Genomic DNA, 22,908 nt, shown 5'->3' on the forward strand with positions numbered 1-22,908 from the left:
CCTTTCTATTTTGCTGAATTACTTCATTTGGTTTGCTCAGCCGTGTGTTTCGAATGGTACATTTGAACAAAGGGGGTGCGGCCTCTGGTCCTGCTCCCAGCATACCTGCTGCCAGAGCTGGGCTTCCCCAAGAGACCAAACGGTGATGCCTGAACTGATGCTCAGTAGCAGTAACCTCAAACGAGACACCAGCACGGCCCTTGCCCCTGGGAACAGATGTGGTGGGAAGGTCAATCCATCCTCTGTGCAAAACACTTCACAGACTATCGCCACCTGCTGCTGTCCCAGGAAAAACATTTCACTGACGTCTGATGAACAAAATCAGATCAATCCAGGCACCTGTGGCTGCAATCCCAAGGTAGTTCCCTTGCTATGAACTCAGCTTGTTATCAGCTGCTGTGATCTTCCTCACCCTGATAACTCTTGCTGATGTGCTAGGGAGATCAATGTCCCTCTTGGGAATCACGGTGCAACCACTCAGGCAACAGGGAGTCTCCAGAGAAAACCTTGTAGTCAATTCCAACGAATGGGAAACAGAGGCAGAAGAAGCCTCAGTGTCATGCTCTAGGCCATAAAGCAAGGCCTATTTCTGTCTCACCCACGACCAGAAGATAGGCCTGAAAAGGTTTTATGAGCACAAACCTGTACTGCTGTTCTACCAGAAGTAGTAGCCTGGCCTACAATGCTAATGCCACCTCTGCGCTCGCTTGAGCCTAACAAACGCTATCAGGATTGCCACCACTGCGGCATCTCTGCCTATAGAAATCATCAGCTATGACCCTCATGCTCATGAGGGAAGAACTTCAGTCAAACATACACTGGCAGGCATATAATGTCAAACATAAAAAGGCAAAAATACATTAATACAATTTTCTCCCAAATCTGGAGAGAAACTAATGCTATCCTTTCTTAGGTTTTACTAACATGCAATCATTTTTCTCAGCATAGTACTACTGTCCTTCTACCAAAGCAGTGCTCACAGTCAGGAATTTGTACACTTTTCCAGGTGGTGAAGGGCGCCTGTCTAACCTTTGCTTTGCCAGCAACAGTTGTCTTAACACTGCTTCTTTGCCTCCAAGTGAGGAGCCACAACCAGAACCAGCCTGCTTGGTTGGAAAGGTTTGAGCAAAATCCTGACAACGCATTTTGACCTTCCATTTGTTGTCTTCTCCATTAGCAGTGTTTTTGCCATTTTTTTCTATGGAATGTGTCCAAAGGTTTGTTTGATAACCAGAGCCTGAAGCCTGCAAAGGAATTAATGGGTGTGTGCTCCTACCCCAAAGCACAGTCTCTCAGGAGAAACTACTGCCCAGCACCAAACAGAGGGTGCTCAGGAGCACGTGTGCCCCGTCAGCAAGTGCGCCATGGGAACAAACAAATGCCTTGCTGAGGAAGTCACTGATCCCAGAGACACACCTATGGGTAGAAGTGCAAACCAAAACCTTAAACATGCTTTAAAACCATGATCCATGGGAGGCTACACGAATTACTCCAGTCACCCTTTACCTCCATGCAACCATTTTTCTCAGCAATAGTATTACTGTCCTCCTACTAAAGCAATGCTGTAGTCTGTAAGGAGACAATTCCTTTTCATATTAGTGGTGCCACTCCAAGCATGCTCCTCAAACTGAGTGTCACTTCCCACTAGGATTATCCCCAGTGAGATAGGAGAAGGCTTAACTGGTACCTGGAGGCTCTTTAAGGACAGCTTGCATGCATGGGGCTACTCAGCCTGTGTGAGAGAGGAACACTCAGGGCAGAAGCAAAAAGCTGTTAGACATAAGATCACTTAAACTGAGATGACCATTTACTGATCATTAGAGGACACATCTTTCATACTTCTAGAAACAGATCTCCTCAATAAAACAATGGAGTCGTATGAAAGTTAAATGGGGATGTAAAATTCCTTTTTAAAGTTGAATGGTTTATCATACAGACAAACCATGGATATCCACCTGAAATCAAAATTATAACATCATTACTGAGTCAGAGCGAGAATGAAAAGAAAAAAGTCCAGTTTGAACACAACACATATCAGGATATAACCATAACTCAACACCATATTTCCTTTTTTTGTTACTTATTCTGTTTTCAAACAAACTAAAAAGACATGGGGTCTGCTTATGGCACTGATACAAAGACAAGAATTTAAAGGACGACTTACCTCGGTCTCTTATCAAGTAAATTGAATTTACACTGTTACTAAGGATGTAAAACTGTGAGCTGGGAAGTCGCTAGTATGTGTAATTCTGGCTCTTTCTAGTAAATGACCAAATCTTGAACTTTCTGGGAAGCAGTGGAAAACCCCTTTTGTGCTAGCAAGCACAGAGCTGGGCCATGAGGAGCTTCAGAATTAAAATGTTTTACTTATTTTCATATCAGAAGCAATGTGTGTGCATCCTTCCACATCACTGAAGTTCTTTCATTCATTTTTCCAAAGTGATACTTCTTTTATATTAATATTACCAGTTAACACTTTCTCCTGTATTCTACAGTGTGCATTTAGAGTTTGACTAACTCCTCATCACTGCTGTGGAAAGCTGCATGGGGATCTCCTCTCTTGGCCAGGGTGGCCCAAGACCACCTTCCTCAGAGCAGGATACAGGGAGTCCGGTGAGACGGTTAAGTCCACATGTTATTAGTGAAAACCTTTGCACTTGCAATGGCAAAGTCCGCAGACTTGAAACAACATCAAGATTCTGCCAGCAAGCTCACATCTATAATTTATTTTCATTTTCAATTGTGTGGATATTTCTGTCGCCTACATTTCTATTTCCAGCCTCAGCACGGTGCTATCTATCACAAAACTAATTTTTACAACCCCAGCACTTCACAGCACCCACTTTTACTCTACCTGAACTCAGAAAGTCTTGCTCAGGTTACATTTGCTAAAACACAGGACAACTGGCTGTGATGTTCTCTAATCTGGAACAAAGAGGGCTTTGGAAAAGGCCCATTCATAAAGCAATTGCCAACAGACAGGAGGCCTCTGTTATGTTCCCCTGCTTAAAAACTTAATCATAGGTTTAGGCTTGTGCAACCTGCCAAATTCATAGCTCAATGAGCAAAGAACCTCTATTATATATTTTGCTGTGGGCATTAACATTTCGGGAAAATGGAATGCAAAAGCTACTAAATTAATATAAATTACTTGCTTTTCACTTCCTACTTTAAATTCTTATTCAGGAACGGAATTCAGGGTTCTTTACAAGGCATGCATTTAAAAGTTTCTTCAGTCCAACCAAAGTAGGATTTAGGAAATGCAAACTGACCAACCTGCACTTAAGTACTGCTTTGAATTTGATATTTAATCCTATACAGAAATGCACAAATTATTTTCTGATACTTAATACTGAAGGGAGGGTGAATTTACTTAACCTATTTCACCCCCTTGAAATTGCCTGGGATTTCATCAGGCCTTTCCAAATGACAAATAGTTAAAAGCCAGAAGACGACAGCAAGAATACACTTTGGGTGAGTTCTTCTCTTTCATTCCATTTACTCCTGTGCCTGTCACAGTTCTAAATTCATTTATGAAGTAAAAATAATTATGCTAAAATAAGCTAGATACATACCAAGAGTAGTTTTTCTTTCTCCATTTAATGCAACCTTCTGGAGAAAGCCTGAGTAAATGGGTAAACCCTATCGCATGCACTGGGGAGGGTGGAAATCCAAGAGCAATTCAGTGCCCTGAGCAGACTCTCTGGGGAGTATCAATTCTGCCTGTATCTTCAAAAAAAGGGATGCAAGCAAAGACTCCCCTGGGCCAGCTGTATCTGCATCAAAGAGAATGAACAAAACATAAACAAAGCCGAGACATGCTGTACACCCTCTCAGCTATGAACCCTGCAAAGGAGGGCACACAGGTACAGCTGTTACGCCCAGGGCAGTCCCCCAAGGCATTGTGCACTGCAGACACCCCGCTGAGTGACGGCTCACAGCTGCTTCTTTTTGGAGGCTGGGGAATAAATGCAATGCAGCACCCTTTGCTTTATTGAGGGCTGGCGCCATGTGCCTACAAAAGAAAAGTGCCATTCCATCGCCTCCCCAGGCTATTTCTTTTAGTGTTCATTAACTTCACCTGTTTCACATCCTATTATAAATGCAGACTTATTAAACATCACCTGAGGAAGCTGGGCAGAGGTGAGGTGTTTCTATTCTAGAGCTCAAAGTCACCTTGCCTATCCTGGGTCAGGTACTTCTGTCCTTGGGGGACAGTAGAGCCCATAATGTTCCTATTTTCCATCATCCTGAGCCCATTCCCCGCCCAGTAACTCCAGGAAGAGGTAGGTCTACGGCTGTCTGTATATCTATTTGGTCAGGCCCCAGATTTGCTTACTAGTTTGCTTACTCAGTGAACCACGCATGAAGTACTCATTGTCTTACTTTATTCCTTGGACCCATAGTCCAAACCACAACATAGCCCGCAAGGCACTTGTGTGTGCAGTCACATTCAGCTCTAGCCAAAATTTCTAAGGGTATATCTGCAACATGTAAGGCAGCACAGGCGAAAATCTGCAAGTTAGCTCCAGAAATGGAAGCAGAACAGTCTTATTGCCCAGGTTTTGCAATACGCTACTGAATGCTTCCGACAGATTTAACCGCCGCTCCCTCTGCGTTACGCGGCAACACAGGGCACAGGTTCTGCGCCGCCTCTGAACTGCCTGTGCCACTCGAGCCCAAGCACCCTGCATGTGAAGTTGTTCGCAATGACTGCTCATGCACTGAATTCAGCGGCTTTCTCTCTTATGCCAAACACTCAGCAGAGAGAATTTAAAATAATACTTTTTTAAAAAAGTATTCAATTAATTGATTAAACCCAATCCAATTTCACTGTGGATTTTATTACCTAGAGGAACTGTAGCAGGCCTGTGGAACTTGAAAATTTGTTTCTAACAGATATTCTTGCTATACTCATGAGGAAAGAAGGTATATTTCCCTTATTTTTTCACTTTCCTCCATAGCCTTTTCCCATGGCAAGCTTCTTCAAAAGTGGCCCCTGCAGCACCCAGACATCCAGTGTCATGTTCCACTTCTAAAGCAGGCAAACCCCAGAAGTTCAAGCACCTGAAATACACTTTTCCTTGCAGTACAGTACTGAAAGTGACAACTACTTTATAAAGAAAAGTTAAATGTTAAAGCTTTGTAAGACTGCATTTTATTCAAGCAAAAAAGGCAATACAGCAGAGAGAAGTGGTCATACAATTCTTCTGACCCTGCCCCAAACGTCTCTTTTATAAAGCACATTGAAAGAATTCCCCCAAAAATGTTTTTCTTCACATAATTCCTGACATTATAGAGTCATCTTGCTATCATTTTTCCTTTTCTTCCTTATTTTACTGCTGCTTTATTTATCACTTTTTATCAAAGTGTCTTCTACGTCTACTCCTCATTTACTACAACTTCTAGCTTGCTAGCTCAGTACTAGCAGCAAACCAGCTGTGGCAGAGTATAATATAGACCATAAAGCCTGTGCAAGAGCAGTAAATACCTCACTGTTAGCCTGCCTTGACTTCTGTGCTGCTTCACTTAAACTGCTACCAGAATACAAGTGAGTTTAGCTGCAGCGGCTGCAGCGCAGACATGCCATTTGTATTGGCTGGGTTTTCCTTCCAGTGCCTTTGCTAATGCTATTTTCTGCTTTGTTTACACAGCAGTTTTATAGTACCATTTGTCTGTGTTACTGTCGTTATCGGCGTATTGATATGTACACAGCAGCAATGCTTCAGCATCGGAAGTGGTGGTATTCTGAAAAATGACTACTTAGTTTGGTCACTGACCAATTGCAATGAGAGACTTCTATTTCCCAGTAATCATTTATTATATTCAGGCATGCAGGCCAGGTAAATTAATTTGAGTATCCTCTTAAAAATCCTAAATGAAAATTGGAGTAACACTATTATTCATTAAGACACACTTAAGATCATGAGCCACATTGCTTACCTATGGATATGGTCCAAACTGCAGCAATTTTCATAATAGCCTTGGTGCGGGAATTGAAGCGGCTGTGCTCAATGGGATTGCGTATTGCTACATACCGATCAAGAGAGATGGCACAGAGATGCATAATAGATGCAGTTGAAAAGAGCACATCTAGGGAAATCCATATAGGGCACAACTGTTTAGGCAAAGGCCAAGCATAATCTGAAACATAGAGAGAAAAGAAATGAAAGAAAAAAAGAAAAGGAAATAATTTGGGAAGGTAGGCCAGCAGTTCTGAGAAACTGTTGGGATATTTTAACTCTACGATACCAGTAGGGGGCACGTGCACGAGGAGTGGACGAAGAAGCCTCCCGTGGGGCCTCTCTCCTGGCAGTCCCTGGCTCCAGGCACTCCATACACCCATAGCCAGTTCCCACACATCTGTTTTCCATAACCAGTAGCTAAAGGCAAAGGAACATCGATCTGGCAGTGCCTCCAAGTGACCATTCTAGCTCTGTTCCTCTCTCTTAACCTTTCCCCCATATCTTTACAAAATCAGATATTACATTAATTTGTAATTGCCTCATCACAGTCTTTTCATGGGTTGCATAGAGCTATGTGGCATTAACCTCACTCAGACCCTTTCTAAAGCTCTCTCAATACGTACTTCTCAGTTTCTGTCTGCTGAAGAGGAAGGTAGCAGTCAGTTTTTCTCCACAGTTTAACAACCAGCTAAATGACACTACTTCACCTTAAATATTCTCCCCAGGCAGCGTCCCTTAACAGAGGAATACTTGCCTCCTTACGGAGCAGCCGGGATTGAGTGACTGAAATCTGAAAACTGTTTTAAGGGTAGACAGAGCTGAGTGTTATTCTTCACAGAGACAAACCAGCAAACTGAACAGACTAGATAGCTACATCTGACAGCAGCTGGCATGCAGCTAATTTGGGTGCCTGTATTTATTAATCAGTTTACACAGTGTTGAAGTACAGCTTGAGAAGAAAAGTGACCCAGAAAGATCCTCAAAGGGCACTGGTATTTAAATTAAAGCTAAGAGAAAACTGATTTGTGAGTGATAGTCCCTTGTTAATACCCAGAATGGGTTGCATGAGATCAGTAACATGTCCTGTCAAGCTCTGGGCTTCTAACACACTTATCAAAACAAATCAACAGTATCTCAGCAGCTGAGAACATGAGAGACTTCATAATAGTTGAATAATGATATATTCTTGTGTCTTCATTCAAAACATGGATATCTAAAGCAATCTTGAAGTTTACCCTGAGGATCAGAAACATCACTCTGCAGAAGCAATGTTATATTAAGAACGATGCAGCTCCATCCTACTGATCTCAAATAGAAAGGGAGAAACGTTAGTCTCAGAAAGCATATTTTGAAACAAATTACCCAGCCAAGAGAGACCCAGGATACCTTGCATGCAGAAACCCGAGATGAACTGGACCAGAGCAAGTTATTACAACTTGGTCCAGCGAAGGCCAGGAACACAGAGAGCACAGCAGAATGAGATGGACACATTAGCTCATTTTACCAGTGGAAAACCCACAGAATAAGTGCTAAGTAACTCATGAAACCCACGCGAGACCTCAGCTCTGGGGAGGTAAACCATTTATTTTGGCAAGTTTATGCCACCCCTACTAGATGGATTGTTAGTGCACTGAAATCCAAAGCAGCAAGCGTTTAAGAGTTCCTTATCAAAGGGAACGAAGTAAAGCACTTTGTGGCTGAAGCATCTTTACTTTAAAAGGCACCTCTGCTGTATGACTGAATTGAAATTGGTTAAATTATGACTCAGCCCCTTTATGAAGCTATGATCGAATTTCACATCTCCTGCTCTCATTCATACTTTGCAACAGCTTAGGACATCGTTGCCATAAACCTGCAGTTGAGCTTGGAGCTCCAGCTAAGCACACCTCTAATTTGCTGGGTCTTTAATGATGCCTCAGTGAATGCTCCAGGGAAGAAAAAGTCTGATCTCCTTCAAGCTGTACCTGTGCTCCCTGTACAGCCCCAGGCTTTTGCTGCCAGCCCAAAATAAAACACATTCAGTCACGCTTTATCCCTCACTACTTCTCCCTCTGAGTTGCTAAAGCCAGCTTTCTGATACAGCCTGAAATGAGCTATGAGCACTGGACCTGCAGAGAAGCACTGGGGAGCGTGCCTTGATGGATGAAGTGGTCCTTGAGAATATGCATGAGGCAATCATGACTGCAGCAGCCTGTGCACAGAGACACGGTGATGGTGATGGCTGCTCCCCCATAAGGCAGACGGCCAGGAAATCTCTGGTGCCTCCAGAAAGAGACACCAAGCCTCCAGGCTCCCTGCGTGTGGGAGCACCTCCAGTCTGATCTATGGCACTGCAGCGGGTACAATCTGATTCCTGACATTTGCTACACCTGGAAGAGGTTTCTACAGCAACCACCTTTTCAGCATTACTGGATGATGAATAGCCTCTCTTACTTTTTCCTTCGAGCTACCTGAACACCTCCTATGACTGACTCCCGCTGGAATAACTTCTGCTGTTGATGTAAAATAGGCAACAGCATTATAACCAAAAAATTGGCAGAAGCAAAAGCAACAGCTCATACCCATGGTGTGAGGTTAGTAGGTGTCACCTGCTGTCAGCCCTGGCACTGCCGGAACCACAGCCACCAACAGATCAAAGTAATGCTGCCCAGAATTACTGCCAGGGCAAACTGTCAGGATGTCTTTAAACATAGAGGTGACATGAGAGCCCTCCTAGCGGCTAACCCTTTTAGTCTTTGCTGTCCCAAAGCACTCCGTTATGCTTCTAGCTGAAAGGCAGTTATATGAGGAGTCTTTTTGCTTTCTCAGGAAGCTTCCTAAAATGATCTGCAATAATAAAATATCACTCTGGAAATTGTAGAATGGCAGCTTGTAACACATGGCGGTACCTTGATAGGAAGGGCATAATATATCCTATCTCAAAATGCAATTACTTTTAAGTAAGCAGAGTGCGTGGATTTGAAAAACACCTACACAGCCTACAAAGCCAGTAATTTGTACAAAAAGAAAGAAAGTTTATTCTAAATCTGTTTTGAAGAAAAGTACAAAACACAGGAAATGTGCTCTGTGACTGCGCCAAGATGCAAACAAGGATTAAAAAGCCAATTCTGTTAACGATGTTATATCTTTAAAACAATCTTCCTCAGAAATACTTTATCTGTAGAAGGTAACATTTCTCTAATTTGTTCTATTTTATCTCATTTCATACACAAAGAATATCAATTACCATATATTTAGAAGTGCTGATGACTGAGTGAAATTAATTCTTGGACCCCAGCACTTCTAAAATTCTGTAATTGCATTTCCAATGGAAACCAGGCATCTTGGTCCAAATTTGGCTCCAGAAAGAATGAAACCGTACTAAACACCTGGGTAAGCAAAAACCAAATTCTTTGTAAGAAACTCAGATTTTTGTACCTTGAATTAATCTATGCCCTTAAAATAAGTCATATATTTAATGCACTGGGTGGTAGACCAGATAGGAGAGTGCTGAAGGGAATTAGAAGGATCCAGCATGTCAGAACAAAAGGCAGTATTTCTTTATGCAGCGTGTAAGTAAACTGCAGATTTTTGCCTCCAAACATTTTGTGGATGCTAGAAGTTCACAGTGGACAAATTCATAGAGAAAAGCTTATAGAAGACTATTGCAATACTATTAGTTTTAGATCAGTATTAGCTTCTGGCTCTGATCAGGATAAAAAACACTATGTATGAAATCCTGGAAGGAAACTTCTGCAGAATGCCTGCGTGTATCGCTTCAGCCTCCAATGCTGAACAGCATCTCATGGAACCCGAGATGCTGTCATTGTTCACAGGAAACATGGGTCAAGCACTCATATTTAACCAGGAGTCACGGTCCGTAGGTGAGATTTCATCTCCTGCGCTGGGGTGAAAAAGCAAACCACAGTTCCTGTGCATCACTGAACAGCTGAGATGGGCACAAACTGTTGGCAGCAAAATACAGAAACTCAAAAGCATTTTGGCAAAGTCACAGACCATCTCTGCGTGTAGCTAATTTGCTGTAGGATGAGAGTTCCCTTAAATTTTTTGTGCTTTCCATCAAGAAAGATGGCAACAATCAAATTTAATCACTTTTGCCAGAGGTTTTATGCGTACGGGTAAAAAGTGTTGTATAACACTGTTATCATGGTCATTGTGCTGTTCACTGCATGAGAGTCAAAATTACCAGTCACTGCAGCAGGAGGTGACTGAGTAATCCAAAACACAGCAAATGGAAGCAAAATTAATTATGTCAAATGGTAAAACAGAATTACTCCAGATTGTAGGAGAATGGCTGAACTGAAAAAAAAGGTTAGAACCTGCAGCTCAAAAGAAACTGTGGGACTGCAGAATAGACAGAGGCTGATACAAACCCCCTTCCTTCTCCCCAAAGCCTCAGACAAAATCTCATGAGCTTTACCCAGGTTTTTGTGTTAAGCTGGAGCAGACAGGAGTTGTGTGTACACATACAGGCAAACACACCCCACGCTACAAATGGACTGGCTCACTCTGTTTACATTTTAAAATATGACTATTGCTTGTACATATTTACTATTTCTATAGCGCAGTCTGCCCCAGGATACTTGGGACAAATCTGGAATAATAATGACATAATACCTGCTTACACCACAATAAAGTGAAGAGTTATGCAAAATTCATCCCTGTAGCTTCAGAAATTTGTCAAGGCAAACTCACAGTAAGCTGCAGCAATCATTTATTTTCCCACCATGAACAGGAATTTGGAAAAGGCTCAGAACACATTCGTTGTATTTAGCCAGTGCTTTATATCTATGGTGATGGATAAAAGGGTAAAAGCCGCCCTTCAAAATCACACAGGAAGAATAAGAGTATATTTTGTCTTTTATGACAAATTTTTATTAAATGTCATTATGACATTTTATATATACATACACATATATATAGTGTATATATACATATGCATATATACAGGGGAAAAAAAACAGAGCTAAGAGGTACAGAATAAGAACTAGAGATGCTTCTCTGTTCAAACAGAACCTCTTTCATTGACTTGGCCAAAACCTAAAATACATGTAATATTTCTCCTTCTGGGATTCTGACGTTTACTGTATTAACATTTCACTTTAACTACTAGTAAGCCTTGAAAATTTGAACTAAAAATGTTAGGAATTAATTATGTTTGAAAGAATCTTAATCCCAGTACAAAGCACAATTTCCCAGCAGTTAACATGGCAACAGAGCACATGCTTGAAGCACCTCTTGATCATCCTTTTTGTGCCATGGCCATGCACTGACCTACTGCTCTGTGTAGTGCTCTGACTCTCAGAAAGGTTGATGACAAAAAATCCAGGATATGCCTCGCCTGATTCCCTGAGAAATGAGGATACAGCCTTTCAAAATGAGGAGAGTGCGATCCCCAATAGTGGCATTGGCTCAGGCTTCCTTGCTGTAACTCAGAGCAGCATGCTGATGGTGGGAAAGAGAAACCCAGAAGATACACCCAAAAGCTGTCACTTTCTGATAGATTTTGTAGCTTTTGAAGATTTTTTCCACATGTTCCAGGGAAATTCACTGTTCTGGGCTGTGGAAAAAAGCCTACCCTTGCCCACTGCTACAAGTCTTTTTACCCCCATTGCACTATTAATGTATTGCAATTGAAGCACTTTATACTAACCAGACTTCCCAGTATTCACTTTAAAGTTTCATAGCTGCCATAGGCTTTACAAAAATAGAAAGCAATTACGTACGGTTTTAACATTACTGCATTGCATTATTCCCAAGGGAATGAAAGAATTTAAATGATTCTCCTCTCTCTCTCTTACTAGGAAGCAAAGTATTTCTTAGCCTGAAATGCCACATCAGTAAGTGTAAAGCAATGTATCTCTTTTTTGCTAATTTATTTCCTTCAGATTTACATGGACAAATGACTCAGAGACATCCGTATCACCCTGAGACTCACACCACAGAGTGCTGGAAATCTCCATCATGCCTGAGAAGTACACAGATTCTTGCTTGACACCCCGCAGTCCTCAGTGATTACCAGCATGTCCACAGCAGGAGTCATGCATGTGCAGCCAAGCTTCCTGGCTAGGGGAACAGCTGGTCTCAAGAGCAGCACTACCAATGTTTCTGATTTTATCATCAATAGAGTGGAATTCAGTGTTTTTATGATATATTGAACTCTGGGTGCTGGGTTACATGAGAAATTGAGCTTACCTTTAAGTTTGTAGCATGCATTTTTCTAGAGGAAAAAAAGGATATCTTAAAGCTATCTGGATTGCATAAATAGGACATATTCTAGCACAGCCAAGCACAGGGACATAATCTACGCACAAAGAATGAAGATGACTTTTAGAAGAAGGGCTGTATTCTTGAATTCTGCAAGTCCAAAAAGGCTTGAGGGTCCCAACAGATGCTCAGCAGGGGATGGGCTCTCAGATGATATGATGGCTAAGAGGGTGGAAGAGACCACCAAGTAAGAAAATGAGGATGACATTGTGTCCAGATGTGGCATTGGTGAGACCACTGCTGGCACCCTGCACTTGACTTGAACCTCTGCGCCTAGAAGATGCTATATTGCCATAGCACAAAGGCTTTACTTAAGTTGTGCCACCGATCACGTCCAAACTGGGTCGTGTGACCCTCCCTGAGCTTCGGTTTTCCTCTGAGCTATTCAGTTTTCACCTCATGGAGCCATCAGCATGCCACAAGTGGACCTGGGGCAGGTAGCAGCAGGCAATGGGCCCAGAACAGTGGGGTCTTCTTTGGAAATCCCCCACCATCGAGGGAAACACTGGTGGAGGTGGATGTGCCTCCAAAGGTCTTTTGGTTCTTGCCTCACAAGTTACAGCAATTAATTGATGTAACTATTTTATTGTAAACTAAACAATTGCACCCATTATGCTGTTTTGAGAATTTTAAATAACTGTGTTAGATTTTGCTTTCTATCCAGTAGGCAATGACATGCATCCTTGACAGGACTTGTAAGAAAGAAGCAAATTTAAAGCCAGAATGGATGCAATTATCTGACCTAGGGAAAGGTTGTTTTTATATCATTTAAGTAATATTTTAAATGCAAGGAACCAGCTTTATCGCATACTATACTTAAAACAACCCTGCTAATAAAATGGGATGTTTGCTAAGAAGAAAACATAGAGAACACCATTGCCATCCCAAAGGCAGCATCTCTTCTCTTAGGGAAATACCAAATTATTCTGGTGTGTGGTCTGTCATTCCATGAACCCATATGTTACATTCATTTTTTCATTTGTTGGTGGAGACTAAAACTATGTTTGTAGTCAGAAGAAAAATCTCTAGGCTCAGTAATGTTCTTTGCTCACAGTTTAAGCACCTGTATCTGCATCTGGAATTTTTACACTGAGTGATACAGAGTTAACCAGGCAATGGTACAATTAATGGAATTGTATCATCGACTTATGACCAACTGTATAAAGGGTTCCTTACAGCATTTTAACTCCAACAGAGATACAATCTCTTCACACAGTTCTGAAATACAAGTTCTTCATAACACTTCATCTAAATGAAACCACAGTCTAATAAAATATTCACACCAGTAAACATTTTCTTTTCACTGAGGTTCTGTATGTCAGCACAACGGCAGGACAGTGGCCTCTCCTTTAATTTCCTGCATGCAGGTTATGGATCAGCCTTCACCTATTATTTAAACAACTAATAAAACAACAGTTGAACCAACAACACGCTGGAAAATAAGCCCATGAGCAAACACAGACCCCATATGAATACCTTCTAAATGTAAAAATATAAATATTTTCCAAAAGACTGTTTCATAACAAAGCACATGAATATGTGACAAAAACAGGTGGTTTTCCCTACTTTTGATGAAATTGAAAAAGATCCATTATCACAAGAAATAGCTGCCAAAACATACAGATCATTTGAGAAAACTAAAATTCAGAACTGAAAGTGCTGTGGCATTATTCAGATTACAGCTGGCTGCTGAGCTGCTACTTGAGTTGGAACAAGGAAGCCATCTGTTTGAAGCCAGAGTTTCTAATATCAAATAAAGTTTGAACTATGGCTCTACCCTAGGACTGGCTCTGGGGCTAGTGAGAGGACACCAAACCATACAGTGGATGTTTTTAGGTCTTCAATTTGATTTCAGCATAACTCAGTGGCAATTCAGATGTCCGTGCCATCCTGACAGCTGTCTGGGAGCCTACCTGGGATCAATCCTCTTTCTCAGCTCGGGTTCCTTCCTGGCAACGCACCTGAACAAAGTGGTCTCCAAATCCTGATAAAATGACTGATTTCAGAAAGAGACATAATAAGGATTTCCTTCATTTGATGTAAAGGGTTCTGTATTCAGAAAGCTCAGGTCTGTCATCTCTAACTAGCCAATGCTTTTACTAAATATTATAGGAAGATGGCCAATTTAATAAGAATTGACATAGCTACTTAAACCAACTTCTGCAAATCACTAGCATTAACTTTGAGCGCACTGATGCAAATGTTTTCAGGAGTTTTGTTAGTCTGGTATACCTTGCACAGCCAGACAATATTTTTTCCCCCTCTGTAGGGGGAAGTAAAGAATTGCATCTCACGGTATGAAGCATAATAAGAAGCCAAAGCAAGATCTGCAGTTTGAAGGGCAGCAGTGATTCTGCCTCCTGTTTGCTCGCAGGCTGCTGGATGTGACCAGGATACAACCATTGTTTTGGCCCTTGTTCAGCGCAGCGCTGCACTTGCATCAGTCTAATGCCAATGGAAAGTGCAACCCACGCTCAAGTGCTTTGATGAATTTAGGGATATCAAAGTAGTTCAGTGAGTCAGCTTTCCTTCTTACTCTGCAGTGCACCTTCTTCAACAGCAGGAAAGCTATTAGGGACAGTGGGTTAATCATCTGGCTGAACCTCATGCCAGTGTGAGTCACATTTCACTTGTCTGATGAGGTTAAAAACCAGTACAAGCAGTCAGTGAGACTGACAACGGCAAGAAATCACTTCAAGCAAGGGAAATAAGCCATATTTTGGTCATGCTCACAGATGTTTATTTCAATTTCTGGTATTTCTCAGAGCAGAGGACTTGAAAAACACATTCCCTGTTTAGGTTCCTCCAAGCTGATGAGCATCTCGGATTCTTTGTGACTGTACAGGCAGAAATGCCAGCATGAGAATGCTCCACAGAAGCAGCTGTAAAAAGTCATTATTTGGGGGTTGCTAAAAAGCCTAGAAATTCTGCTCCATATCCTTGAGTGCCATCTACTGTCCTGTCACTGAATACCTTAGATGCAAGCCTCCCACTTGCAAAGCATTTCTGCCACAGTGCCCAGGCTGCTTCTGACCAAGACCAGATACATCTTTTATTACAGAAGTGTCAGGCTGGAGTTCATCCCACTGGAAATTTTCACTGTGGTAGTCTGAAAGGTGATAGAACAGCACCTTCAGTGGCTTTCTCAAGGAAATAATTTGCTAATGAACACTATGACGCATGCAGCAATCCCAAGGAAACCTGCGAACATGGGAGCAGGCACCACTGCTCCTCTAGTTTAACGGCCACCCTGTGCCAACTCAGCACAGTTATCTGTGCACGTGCAACCTGCCCCAACTAAAAGGCAACGCAACAAACACTGTCCTTTCCTGAAACAGGAGTGGAACAGATTCATCATCTTGTAAACAAGATTCAAATAATTCATTAAATAATTCTAATAGCTATCTAGAAAATGCATGTATTGCATTTTCTATACTTGATAGGAACAACCTGTTGAAACACGCAAGTGTGCAAACAACCCCCAGATCGCACCCAGAAATGTACAGTTTTCCACCAGGATTCTTGTAGTGGTACAGACTTACACTTCGGGGGAATTTTGCTGATAACTTTCTCTTAACTGAGGAATAGGATGTGGAAATGAGATGAAACAAACAAGTGCAGCTAAACTAGACCAAGTTACTTAACTGCTTGAGCTCTTCTCAAATCTTGTACAATACTTGAAAAATAACATTTCAGTAGCCTTTGTCTTCCAGTACAATGTTTCAAAGCCTGAAGTCCCCTTCCCTCCACAGTCAACCTTAATTACCTGGCTGTCCTTCCCCACTTGTTCCCCGTTATCCCACAATTCTTAGACGTTTCCCCATTTTTCCAGGCCATAGGAACCCCGGAGTCTCCTTTCACAGGCCTGGAAAATAATTTTCCACAGCAGGCCTAGGTCTGGAAGCCTCATTGGCAGATAAGCTGGACAGCATGGTGCCTGCTGGAAAGCCCGTTTCTCTGACAGTGGCACAGGAGGCTTTCCTAGACAGCCCAGGCACCTGCAGGACATGGATGTGCAAGTGGAGAGCCCCTGCTGTGATGTGTTCCACTTCTATCACCGCAAGAAAGTACGAACTTTAAGTGCTCGTGTTTAATCAAACCTCTCTGCAGGGAAGTATGGACAGAATCACAGTCTGGGGAACCCTCTACATTAAGCCTCAGAGGAAAGGCAGCTTGCAGACTTCACCTCGGCATGATTTCTTCCTTTCTCATCCGCAGAGGCCTGCAGGTTAATTCTGTCTTCAGCCCAGGAGCAGCCAGGGCTACAGCCGAGAGACCCAACTCCTGGCCCTCCTCGTTCAGCATAGCTGGGAACCAACCTCCCATCTGGGTACGATACTCAGAGCAGACTGCCTCATCCCAGGCTCCCTTGCCATCAACAGGGCAGGTCACCACCATCCAAACATCACAGCAACCCTGGGAGAGCAGGGGTCTGGGAAGGCTGCACGTGGCCGAAGCTGCACTGTCCCTTTTGAGAAACAGACTCATAGAATGCCCTGAGCTGGAAGGGACCCACAAGGATCATCAAGTCCAACTCCCGTCCCTGCATAGGACAGCCCCAAATTCACACCATGTCTCCGAGGGTGTTGTCCAAGTGCTTCTTGAATAGCGTCAGGGCCCTCCTGTACCCCCGCTCACGCCATGCCTGCTCAGCAGAGCCGATACATCCCCAAACAGCCTACTGCAGTGCGATTTTAAATCAGCCCTTTACTCCCAGCAACCAATTTGTTGTTTGGTGTGATAGCCCAACTCATAAAACCACATAATACAATGTTAAGGATTTGCATTATTGTAAGCATTTTGTACACAATTTGCTATTAATTAAAACTGCTCACTACTGACAGAGTCTGCCATACAGGACTTGAAGTTGGGATAAGATTTAATCTTAGATTATGGTTTTTTCACATTGCAGCATTTACAGCCTATAAAATGCCAGATTGTTGTCAAATTGCTGCAAGAGTCAACTCAGCACAGCTTTCTTTACAGATCCAAAGACTGAGAAACGCCTCAGACTATGCCAACACATGTACCTTCATCCTCATGTCCTGGAATCCAGGCGACATCCCTCAGACAAAAAGAAAACAAACAGGCAGCAACATCAACCCTGCCTGACTTTACGTCCCTCTCTGACAACAGATGCAGGTATGCAGTTTTGAATCCTGAGGTCTGTGTTGAAACCTGCAGTGCAGGAGGAGGTGATCCTGTTTCCTATAATAATGTTTCGGCATGTGAAACTTATTCCAGGTGGGTAACATCAGAGTCAAAGAGAAACTTAACAGATGACCACCATCTGGGTACAATTGTGCTCCTTTATTTCTGAGTTTTGCAGAAATTGTAGACCTATTGTAAGTTCCATTAACATGAAGTAGAAGTTTAATTTAAGATGTATAAATGAAGTGTGGGCGTACTGATATATTAGAAAGAATATTATTACCCAGAAAATTATAGTGGTCTCATGAGGTGGAAAAGGAAACTAAACAAATGATATTTAGTTAACTTATACCATTGGGGTTTTTGATAGACTTGTTTTTGCTTTGTAATCAAGCGCAACATTATTTTATTATCATGGTTGTACCGTGATAATAAAGATTATCATCAAGATTACAGTGTAATCTTGCACTTGATTACAAATCAAAACCAGGGATAACTACAATAATAAAATAATGCGTTAACACAATAATCTAGTAAAACTTAATAAAATAAGTGTTGTCACAGATTTAACAAATCTACATGAGTAATACGGGTGCTGTAGTGGAACTAGTTACTCCTGAGATACAAGAGGTACTCATCCCAATATGGACTAGAAAAGTCTTGGCAAAAATCAGTATGGAAAGTAGATAAAGTAAGATGTAAAGGATATGTTTAAATGACTTAATCTTGGAAATTGTTTTTCCTGTGTTCATGCTTGTCAACATCAACTCGCCATGTTGTATCAAACAAATAACCTTATCCTGCTGTTGTGCGTCCTGGATGGAGACAGCTAGCTAGATTTTAACAGCAAAGTAGACTGACAACGTTTGGCTTCTGCTGTGTTAAAATGCATCTCTCTTTCCATTCACTTCAGATCAGCCGATCAGCCCCCATCAACAAAACTAGCAAATTCAAAATGTTACTCAACAAATTCAAAATCTAAACAGCGGGGTGAGAAGCAGTTACCATTCAGAACAAATGCACGGACATAACAATGGAGCTGCCTCCTAAAACCAGCCATCAATATTCATAGGTGTCAGGCACTCATTTATGGTCTTCTGCATCCCAGTGGGTGCCAAACAGGTATGGTAAAAGCCTGTCACACCAGGTCAAAAAACACTAAGACTTTTTTCTACAGCTACTGCCTCTCATTGGGGATGGAAATAGAATTTTATAAAAACAAGAAAAACACCCAAAACTTACCTGAAATAAGCACATCACAAAAAAAAATATACATCAGAAGGTGGAAATGGATTGGTCAGGGTAACAACTGGTCTGTCCTGATAACTCCAGCAGGTGGAGAAGAGAGCCTGCTGCCAACACGTCAACAGGAATGGAAATCAAACTGCTCAAAAAATAACAAGAAAATCAACAGAACCTCATCAACTGTCCTGCCTTGCCTATAGAATTTCATACCTGAGTTGACAGAGGAACTAGGTATTTCATGTTTGTGCATTACTCATTGAACTTTGTAGTCCTGAACCTTTTCCATCTAGGAACCGAGACGGCATCTCGGAGGAGAGATTCACTCACTAAGCCCACTGCCGTCACTGCGCTTATCAGAGTTCCTGCAGGAACAGTAAAGTTTTCCAACAACAAGACTTATTACAACCAGAAAACACGGAGGAGATTGGAACAATGGAATATACATTTGAAACTAATGCATGAAACCAAAATGTTGATATAGCACGTATTTGTAATCACAGCCTAGGCTCCGTGACAGGCTCAGGCACAAATTCCGCTCATCTCATTAGCATCTCTAATGACAATTTTTGCAGAAAAGCTAGTGAGGATCCATTCTGTTTCTCTTGTGAGCTGTCCATTCAGAAACGGGTTCTATTGCGTCAATGAGGCAGTGTGTAAATTAGTGCAAGGCAGAACAATTGGCATGTGGCCCCTCTTCCATCAATCTAATTTCCATTTAATTACCATGCAAGCAGATGAATCACATCAGAGCCTCTTTCCCAGCATGTGCTGATAAAACACAAAGTAGGAACTTAATGCTACTTTTACCATTAGGTCTCAGGGAAGTGAACTAAGCTACGAGGGTATTTGCACATACCTTAATGAATACAGACAACTCTAGAACCAGGATTTCAAGGCATATGTCATATGAATTGGAGAGAGACATTAAAATCATAATTTGATGAGTAGAATTTAATGATATCAATTCAACAGACAGATGTGAAAGGAAGTAGAAGAAAAATTTCAGTTAATTCTGAGTTAATTGACCCAATCCTGGGAACATTCATAATTCAAACTAATGTATTACATTGGTATATTTATCTTACAATATACCTAAGTGCTTTTCAGAGATTTCACCTTCTCTGTATTTCTTTCCTTCTTGTGTAAAGCGGCTGTCTTATATGTATTGGCCTGCATAGTGGCAGTGATTTTTCCACACTTTTGAGCTCTAAAGGATGGGTTGGCCCATTACATGTACCCCTTATAAAAATGCAGTAGTCTCTTCCTCAGGGGCTTGGCATGTCACCATCACTCAGGTCATCCCTTAGGCAAGAATTTACAGTATTATGGTGTTAATCACATAAAGACCATTAAGGTTACTGTATGCTGAAAAGAAATCATACTTGTTTTCACAAAATGCTGCCTGTAAGACAATACAGGAAAACCAACAGATATGATAGGATGTACACAAATATACCGAACTGCAAAATGCTGACATGAGGCATCTATCTGCATGCAACGACAGACTTCCCAAGTGAATACAGGGCGTAATTTCCGAACAGAACAAGGATGAAAGAATTTTTCAATTACACATTAAGTCAAGACTGAGTAGAGAAATACAGCTGACCATCCTTGGAGTCCTTCTGCGTTTCCCCTTGTGTTCTCCAATATTTGCAGCTGCAGCCAGCACAGGCAAATGAGCCATATGTTAATCTTTACAACAGACTGCAAGTAGGACCGTTCCTGGAAATTATAACTGCTTGTTGGCAAGTGCTGAGAAACACATGCTACTAACTAGTTCTTCATCCCAATTTCACTCTGCTGGGGTGAGTGAGAAGAGATACCAAGTTCTCAGCATGAGATACGTCCTAGATATTTGGTGTGTGAAAGTGTTGCTAGATTTAGCTGCAGGCACCTTCTAGGAGGGGAAGCAAGGGAGTTTATGGGTAAGAGAATACAGAAGTAGAAGTAATAACTGGTACAGGGTGTTTGGGGTGGACAGAATGGATGAAGCCACTGAGATGCACTCCTCTGTCACAGCTCCAGCCAGGCAGCTGTGGTCACATCTGTGTTTTAAACTCTGGGTCACACATATGATGCTTCTAAATCAAGAATATTTTATTTCCACTTTCCTAAGTTAATTTAATGTTTGGGTAAAGATTAAGAGGAGTTGCTATCCATTCTGCTCTGCTATTCCATGGAATTTACTATTCATTTCTCTCTCTTTTTTACCCCTTTTCTTTTTCTTTTCCTATTTTTAAAAGATCACACTGTTTACAAAAATCAGTAGAAGTAAATGTCAGTTTACAGGCAGCTCCCTTGCTCACTGAGCAGAGGCTGCTTGAGCACCAGGCTTTGTGGTGTGGTTGGAGAGGCGATGCACATTTTAACTGGGTCTTTCTCCAGATGGCCAATCGATTTCTGAGAATGAGGGAGGCCCAAGCTACAGCTGAAGTTGAACTCAGGCAAATTTTGCAAACGGGCACCTAGGCTGGGACTAGCGTCCATATCTAAGATAAAGTCCCTGTAAGAAGCTATCACATGTAAATACATATGTACAATGACATAGACTAAGATGAACTCAATCTTGGTAACATGTCTGAAATTCTGGTTAAATCCTTTCTCTTTATTTTAAAACTTAAGTTTAAGAATAGGGGATTAAACATACCTAAAGACGACTCTGGACGGCCGTGCCTCATATGGCCCCAGTGCCCAGAGATGGTGGTGTTTTTCCTTTCAGATGAGGCTGTACCTGTCTGTGGGAAACATATTACCTGTCTTCATTTTACTTGTTATCTTGGTGATCCACCTGGCACCTTTATAAAGCAGCATATTTACCTCTGGAACACTTTATCATCATAGGGTCTTTCTTTTTATAGATAACAACTCTGCTTTTCTCATTGTCTTGTATCAATTTCTGGTTTGCTACAAAGCATGTAAGTTTATATTTCTTTTCAACTTAACTCATAAAAGTTAATTACAATGAGGCAACGCACTTACAAAGCTGCTACTGGATCTAACAGGCTACTGTCATAAAAAGTAAACAAAGATTCATGCATTTTAAAGCACATTTAGCCTCACTGATCTAGAAGCAAATTGGGTATGAGAAGATTTCACTGTCAGCATTAAAACCACTGCTGTATTTAAACCGACATCCTGTAAAATGGAAATGTAACTACACACACTCCAGGTTTTGGGGGTCTACACTCATGTGAATTTTAAAACCTGCTGCGTCTTCCAAAAACTTTTAGAAAAAGGATGAAATAAAAAAATATAATTGGATCTAAATATTTATTTGCATTTAAATACGTGCCATTCAAAATCATTCTAATGAGTTATACTTGAACATAAAAGATTTATTTTGGATGGGCAATTCTCAATTACACCAGGCAGGCAAGACATGCCTGTCCAATTTATTGTCTAAAATATGAAAAATAGCTCCCTGATTGGATGCAGCATACATGCTGTCAGTAAATCAGAAAACTACAAGGCCATATGTTCAACTAGTGTAAGTAGGAGTTAATCCACTGAAATCATCTAGGGTATTTTAACATTTCTCTTCGCCTCTTGGGAACTTGGGAGGAGGACAATGGTGGACTCACCAGTCTTTTGTGCCTCATTTGTAGAGGCTGCATCCAAGGAAACCACAGCCTTAAATGGTTTGGAGATGATGTGCCTACCTGCATCACCTAGTGATGGCTTCTTGTGCTCTGGTAGAGCTGTGAGACAGGAAATACCGATAACAGGTTCTCCTGGATAAAACTGCAAAGGGGAAGCAGCTCAGTTTATTGATTTTTGAAGGAAAGTTGCAAAGCACATTTACTTCTTACAAATTACAAAGGTGCATGGGGGCTCTGCTTTTCTCACACTACAGGGTTAGGATTTTCCATTTTAAAAACTGCTCCTTGCAAGAAAGTTGAGGTTAGCAGAGAGATGAATTTTTTATTTCGTAATAAGGCGCTCAGAGTTTTGTCACGGTTTTGTGTTGCTACACACTAACGCATACAGGTCCTGGCTTTAGCACCCCAACAGCAGGCAGACCTGAAAGGAAACAGGCTCTGGAATATAAGATATCACTGAAGTAGCTCACTGTCTTACTAATACTTGGTAGCAAACAACAGGACACAGCAAGTCAGAAAGCCCTTTTCGGTCCTGTATTGCTGTGGGATCAGGAAAATCTCCTTGGAATCCTTTTGTGATTTCATTTTCCTGTTTGGATCATGTTGCTCAGCAAAATATGATCTCTTTGCTTCCTCTGCCTTTTTTAAAAGGATCTCCCCCAGTGCATTTTGTAGGAAGC

At 41.6% G+C, this 22,908-nt stretch overlaps 1 protein-coding gene across 2 annotated transcripts in view; it reads right to left on the minus strand.

The window, feature by feature from the left end:
- HTR2C (5-hydroxytryptamine receptor 2C) overlaps positions 1–22,908 on the minus strand; it is a 181,759-nt gene that overhangs the window by 10,006 nt on the left and 148,845 nt on the right. Inside the window, exon 5 of one of the 2 annotated variants that reach the window (XM_064463016.1) lies at positions 5,944–6,144. The exons of the other annotated variant lie outside the window; for it this stretch is intronic. Within the exon in view, the coding sequence (XP_064319086.1) occupies positions 5,944–6,144 (201 nt within the window). The remainder of the gene's footprint in view (positions 1–5,943; positions 6,145–22,908) is intronic. 2 annotated transcript variants of the gene reach the window in all.

Source organism: Phalacrocorax carbo, chromosome 11 (assembly GCF_963921805.1).
Source record: "Phalacrocorax carbo chromosome 11, bPhaCar2.1, whole genome shotgun sequence".
In the NCBI taxonomy this organism is placed as follows: domain Eukaryota; kingdom Metazoa; phylum Chordata; class Aves; order Suliformes; family Phalacrocoracidae; genus Phalacrocorax; species Phalacrocorax carbo.